Source organism: Odontomachus brunneus, unplaced genomic scaffold, assembly GCF_010583005.1.
Source record: "Odontomachus brunneus isolate Ranch 3 - 2012 unplaced genomic scaffold, Obru_v1 Obru_scaffold_154, whole genome shotgun sequence".
Taxonomy (NCBI): domain Eukaryota; kingdom Metazoa; phylum Arthropoda; class Insecta; order Hymenoptera; family Formicidae; genus Odontomachus; species Odontomachus brunneus.
Genome location: NW_022639604.1, coordinates 353,166 through 360,491, shown reverse-complemented (window position 1 = coordinate 360,491; position 7,326 = coordinate 353,166). Strand labels below are relative to the sequence as shown.

The window sequence follows — 7,326 nt, the reverse complement described above, 5'->3', positions numbered from 1 at the left end:
AAGAGAAAAATCAATTGGTAATACTAATCTTTGCATATTGGTGCATCAATAAATTTACAAAATTCACGGAATTTTGTTTAAAGTTTTTGTATATATTTTTTATAACAATCGATTTTACTCATCATTCTGTGTACAAAAATATTAGGATCGAATTTATCAAAAAGTATATATTTTAGAAGATATATTATATTTTATGCTGAAAAGAGTCGAGACAAAAAATGTAGAATATCTCGAGAAGTATTTATTTTTTAATGATATTGCAGTACTTTTGTATGCAGAATGATCAGAGGAATTTACTTATGTTTAAAAAATATATAATTCCATTTAAAAAATTAAAGTTGATTTGACAGAGTTTTTCAAGATCATTATAAGTTAAAAAAAAATATTATTATCTTTTTTCTTCCTTGATATTCTACAATTATTGTTGGAAATACTTTTTTCGAAAATGCATTGTTTTCAAAATATTATAGTGTTTAAGTTAAAATAAGACATCCTATATATGTAATCATAATATTCTGAGTATTTAGAATATTACTGAAAGGATAAAGTTTAAAAATGTAGCTAAAATATTAAGATAATTAAAAAATTAATAATTCCAAAACATGAGCGACAGAATTCACGGTGAATATAATGTTATATTTCGAGGTTTCTCACTGGTCCTTCCTATTCAACAAAATCTGCACTTTGCAAGATTAATATGGGACTAGGAAATTTTCGATTAGGCTTTGACTCATTCTCAGCTTACGTCGGTGACTTCTTACGCACGAAATATAAATTCATCGTCGCCGATCATAATTTCACACTCGCAATGATCTTGTTAGCAGCGTATCATCAACGGGCGAGATTACCGCTTTCAACGTCGAATTTACGCGGGTACGACAAAACTGATTAACAAAATGACTCTTTGAACTCGGTAATCGCTCATAATGCGGGGGTGCCCTTTGACGTACGCGCCCGCTCGCTCGCACGTGCTCGATCCCTCTTTAAGTACCACGATATTGAGATTCGGTACGGAAAATTCGTTTCTGAATTCATTAGCGAATCTAACGAGCAAATATGGCTTTGGAAGTAAAACGGCAGAAGCTATCAGACCCTTTGAAATCGTCCGGGAGTTTATACGAGCGCTTTGTCTCTCTTCGCGAACGAACATTGTTCTAATTAGGTGAGAAAATACATTTGGATATGTTCACGGCCAGCCATGATGCTTACGAATTAATCCTCCGGTATGGTTTCGCGAATTTTCGTCGTTATGTCAATGAGTATCGCACGTATACATCCTCCAAAAAAGAACAATTTGTAGAGAATAGAAAAATATCGTCACGCGAATGGATACTCTCACAGCAGGATATCACTGAAACGTTACTAGCGAGATTTTATATGGATATTTTAATCGGCTTTATAAAAAAAGAGAGAAAGGGAGAGAGACAGAGATAGAAAACAAAGAGGAAAAGGATTTAATTTACCGCGGACAATATCATTGTGCGCCATAACGACCATTTCGAATCGTCGGTGCGACGCAAAACAGCGCACCATCACGCATAAATTCGTTCAAATTTAATAAGATTGATTAGCTCATCTTTTCTGAGAGTGTAATTAAATATGAAACGTACCGTCATCAAAAGAGGATTTCATCATCGCACGATATTTTAAATTACGACAAAAATACGACGAAATAAAGTATATTAGCTACACCGCACGCGTATGTATACAGAGTGTCTCACTATTATCGCATTATTTTATGATAGCGGATTCTCTGCACACTTTGAAGGCAACTTTTACTCAGGGATGACACCAGAGGCAATTATCGCTGTTGGCAATTATTCAGTTGCATTCTGTATCTGCGCAAGTCTTAAATAACAATTTTGTTGAAGAAAATTGGCTATCTAAAATTACACAAAAAATGTACTCACGTAGAAATTACCGATATTGTTTAATAGACCCAACACAATTGGTTTAGTATCGGCCAGAAGTCGGCAAGAATAGAAATGCCTACTCGAGTCGAAAACTTGCAGCTAGTTAGAAGAGATCAAATTTTCTATTTTGTTTGCTGTTCGTTATTTGCTGATTATTCATAGAAATATAGAATTCACAGAAATGCAGTTTTGTGATTTAACCCTTGTCTAGCCATTATACATTCATAGCAATTCATACATTCATAACAATTTGTCTCATACTTGATCTAGAAGGACATGTCCAAACGTTGTCTATCCTATTCTAACAAGAACAATACTCACGTAAAGATCGTATCAAACTATTGAAAATTGGAGCACGGTCAGCCGGGATAATACTAAAATCAAAATTAATTGTTTTATTAGAATCTGATTTCTAATTTGCAATTGTTTATCTTTATCACAATATAGTTTTTATGTAATGATTCCTTTATATAAAATAGGGTAGGAATCTTTTGGATGTGCTCTGCTGGATCAGATATAGGACGAATCATTAGATGTTTGTCATAGATGTTTATACGATAGAGTGGCGCCGTTTATTCTAATATTACAATTATTTTTCTAGTTGCGTGTGTCTATCAGTACGTATAAGATATGTTTTCAAGGATATGCCAACATAAAGAATCCTAGCCAAAAGTATTATATTTTATATAGTCTATAAAACGAATTTGTACTTGCATTTATATGTTAAGTAAAAGTATAGGGTAGCTCATAAGTCACGAAGGGGTTTGAAATTGTTATAACTTTTGATTTTGATAATTTTTCTATGTACTTTTCTTTAGACTTTATAAAGAAAGATTGGGAAAATAACCATGGAAAAATTCACAACGGAACAACGAGCGAAAATCGTACAGTTTTATTTATAAAATTAAAGATCCAATGTCTCTTAACTCAAAGAGCATATTCGATATTTGCTTCCGTTCTGGCTGAACGTGGTCTACCAGATCGTGGCAAGTCAGCTACAGAGTCTTGCTGCAGAAAACGTTCAGTCAAGCGACGAATCGTTGATTCTGAGGGACTATTTCTTATAAAATGTCGTCGATATACTCTTTGAGTTAAGACAATGGATCTTTGATTTTCAAAGTAAAACTGTACGATTTTCGCTCTTTGTTCCGCTGTGAATTTTTCCATGGCTATTTTCCCAACCTTTCTTTATAAAATTTGAGGGAAAGTACATAGAAAATTTATCAAAATTAAAAGTTATAACAATTTCAAATCCCTTCGTGACTTATGGGCCACTCTATATAAATACGTTAAAACACCAAAAACGATTATATTTTTATGAATTTTTAAACATTATATAAGCTTGATTGATATTTTCTTGCTGTAATGTCAAAGCTGTATATCATAAATCATATTTATAAACATGCAGAGCTTGTTGTATTAACCAACATTTAACATAACTTTCTAGCAAGATTGTCGTAAAATAACTACCTTAAGTTGTCCATAATTTGTCTATAATTGTACCATAATTTATCCATTTGCAAACATGACAAATGTTTGGATTGAAAAACATTGACTGTATCTATCTTCTGTATATGATCTATACAACGAATTTGTACTTGCATTTATTCTCTAATATTCTGTATGTAATTGATGTTTATAATTTTAATTTTCTATAATATTAACTTAGTCTCGATACTCGAAGTCTAGCAGTTTCACTGCAATAAAAAATCATTATATTCAAATACTCTGATAATATATTCACTCAGTGTTAGTTTGAAAGAATAATGACTGATATAAGTGTATCCATATAAGCGTGTGAATAGTGGGAAATTCTTGATATTTCGTAATAGTCCATACAGCCAGCTACACACACAAATATCTACTTTTATTACATTTTTATCATGCATATAGTATGTGAGATATAATACATGTGTGACGCGTGTGAATTAAAAAAACATATAAAATATGTTATAATTATTTAGATATTATCTGTATATGAGGTAATCAATAGTTGTCTAAAAATATATGCAAGGAAACAATATTATAAAATCTTTTTTATATAAATTAAATAAGAGAGTTTTACTAATATATACTTTTAGCAGTACCGGAATAAACTATATTTAAGCTTTATCTTGTTAAAAAATATAGTAAATTTCGCTAGAAAGATAGAAAATTTTTTTAATAGCTTACTATATTTCCTGAAATATAGTAACATAAATATCACATACACAATCAAAAATAATCACTTACTGTAGAATGTCAATTTTTTCTTAATTTTTACTAAAAATATGATGCACTAAAAAATTTATTTTTTATTCATATAATATAATCTATATCTTATATATTATATATATATCACAATTAATATATAACATTCATATTAATGTTATCGAGCAATGAGATGTAAATTGATGTGTCAACTTATGTTAATAATATAAATATTTTAATTTTATTTGAAATACATATGCACGCTTATCAGTCCTTGTTCAAATATTTGTATATTAATAAACAATTATAAAAAGTATATAGCCAGATTCAAGAATTTTCCTTCTACAAAAACGTTAACTACGATACTTATAAACATATGCTACATATGTTTTGCAGAGAAGTAGAAAAAAATTATATTTGTCCTATTTATATATTGAAGAAGTGATACAGTGGCTTTTGAATATGTTTTTAATTAAATAATTTAAAATTTATTCATGAATACTATCAAATTTACATATAATTGCATATAATTTGGAATAAATTATTAAACTGAGGATATAATCTGACCCCGCATCAGCTTCAGTTTTTGACTGTCGCTTATATGATTTAGATTCATGAATATGTAATTGAATGAGCATTTTCATAGAAAGCCCAGCAATTTCATAATCTCTGTATAGTCTATGGATTTAATTTTCTATAAACATATATCTTCTAGTTGTCCTAAGTTCTCTTTATTTTATAAGTTTATTAATACTGTATTCACACATCGAAAAAAATTAACGTAATATATTCGTTTAAAATAATCTTGGTCGAATTAAATAGAATATATGATTATTATAGTGAGATATTCTAGTACGCAACCAGGAGATTTAGATATAATACCAGTCAAAATTTAGTTACTGCGTAATATACCTAAATATTCTATGTAGTAATAACATCTCCCTATGTCATATGTAGTCATAATTATTATGATTATACGGAGAAGAAGAGCATAGTTGCATTAACGTGACATGTTTATAAACGACTGCTGGTGGAATTACGTAGGAGATTTCTGGATATTATAATTAAACCGAGATGGTAGCTAGAATTATGTGTCCGGGCCATTTTAAGAAGTGCGCATTTCTCGGAAGCAGCTAAATTCTGCGCCTCGGTTCCTCTATCTAAAACAAAAAAAAAACTTTGTGGTGATGAGAACTTACAGCTCGCGAGTCGTTAGGAAGGACCTTTATCTTATGCCCGAAACAATTCAAGTTGCGCATGAACACAAATAATTCTGGTTACCACTCGGTGCATGCCAAAATGTAAGTTCCAACTCGTTGTTTCTTTTCTCAATTACTTTTTACACAATCACTGTTATAAAAATGATTAAAAGAAATTATTTTTGTTACTATACTTATTTTGTTAATATACGATACAATATATAATACAATTTCTTAACTATATTTATTTTGTTAATATACGATATAATACACAATACTATGTAAGGTATAATATAAATTACAATTATAATATACATGTCTGATTCGTACCGTACCAGAGCTAATACACAGAGAGAACGATTTGTTAAATTGAATAAACGTTTCTTTGGAATAGTCCAAACAAATTTTTTGATTGACACAACAAAAATATTTTTTTGGAACTAAGCCTCAAATAAATATTTTTGTTGCGTCAAATAAAATTTTGTTCGATCAATTAAAAAATTTGTTTGGACCATTCCAAAGAAGTGCTTATTCGACTCAACCAAATCGTTCTATACAGTAATAGATATAATAAGAAAAGACCGAGTATTAGGCCCAAAACGTGATACCAACGTAGAACAAGAGAGAAGATAACGACCTCGTCTCTTTCTAATGAGAGAAGGTGGGGATAACCTCAAGTCTGTATACAAGGTTTACAAAAAGTCTGGAAATCCCTAAAAATTTCGAAAAATATGTATTTTTAGAAAAAGTGTTTTTTACAAAAATTGTAGAGTTTTAAGAATTGTATTAGGTTGTAGAATTAGTATGATACTGAATGACAGTGTTAAGGTCATATTAAGGTCACCTTCAATTTCTTCAATGGAAACTTCTACTTTTTACTACATATTCTTGTCATATGCTTATCTCGAGAGCTTTTCAAAACACTTTAATAAAGTATTTTTTTGTTAAATATTTTTCTAGTTATGAGACTTGATCAGTAGTTCCTGAGATGCAAACGACCGAAACAGTGAAGCTCTTCGCAAACTAAACTTCAAACGAACGAATGGATGACAAACTAAACTTCAAACGAACGAATAGATGACAAAATTGTTTTCCTCTTTCAAATAGACTTCTACAGAATTTTATTCTTTGGCCCTTAATTAAAAATAAATATTATGTTGAAAATTGAAAAGTCGCCATGAATAATGACATCTCTCGACATTTCCGATAAGGAAGCTTTAATTCTAAATTGCTCAGAGAACCTGTCGGTATAATTTAAAGAGAACTAGGACGTTCTGTACATCGTCATCAATAGATCCAAATTAATTCGTTTAAATTCTACAATTTACTCTCCGAAATTTAGCATCTTAACGTTTGTCGAAACGCGTAGACAATCGGCAGTTAGAATGTTTTCAACGATCACCTTCGATCACGTCGACGAGACAGCGTCCGGAATCGTTCCGCCATTCTTCAGAATCTCGCAGTTATTCGCGACGTTCCGCTTCGCGGATCGCCCGCCGAATTTACGACGAGTCGTACGGAAAAGGTCGCATTATCCAGCCCGCGAACTTTGAGCGCCGCTTCGAGAATCCTTGTTGTTCCAGTGCGCGACGTCCGAATTGCATTCGTCATGAGGGCGGAGGGAGTCCGCCGTTAGATGCCAAAAATCACGGCGATCCGTGGGACACAGGAAACTCCTCTCGTAACACGGCAAGCGTGTCCCCCTTTTTCTCGACCGGAAACGTCATCGCGAACGGCTCATTTGCTCTGATCAGGTCGCGGCGATTCGCGACGGACGATAAAACTGCGGCCCGTGGTGCGTTTACGTGCGCCCCGATCGCAGTTCTTAATCGAGCGGAACGAAAATATATCGGCACAGCGTCGGAGTATATGCCCAATTAAATATCGCGAATGTACGCGCTCGTTTCGCGGACTCCAGCGCGAAAGTTGGTCGCGCACCCGTTCGTTCGTTTGCTCTTCCCTTTAATTCGCTCCTAGGTACAAAGAAAGAGAGAGAGAAACAGAGAGAGGGAGAGAGAGAGAGA

At 32.3% G+C, this 7,326-nt stretch overlaps 1 protein-coding gene across 1 annotated transcript in view; it reads right to left on the bottom strand.

Annotated features, from left to right (window-relative positions):
* Positions 1-4,429: 4,429 nt before the first annotated feature.
* Positions 4,430-7,326, bottom strand: part of LOC116850741 — an 8,482-nt gene continuing 5,585 nt past the window's right edge. The window contains exon 2 of the mRNA XM_032829362.1: positions 4,430-5,263. Within this exon, the coding sequence (XP_032685253.1) occupies positions 5,260-5,263 (4 nt within the window). The 3' untranslated portion in view covers positions 4,430-5,259. The remainder of the gene's footprint in view (positions 5,264-7,326) is intronic.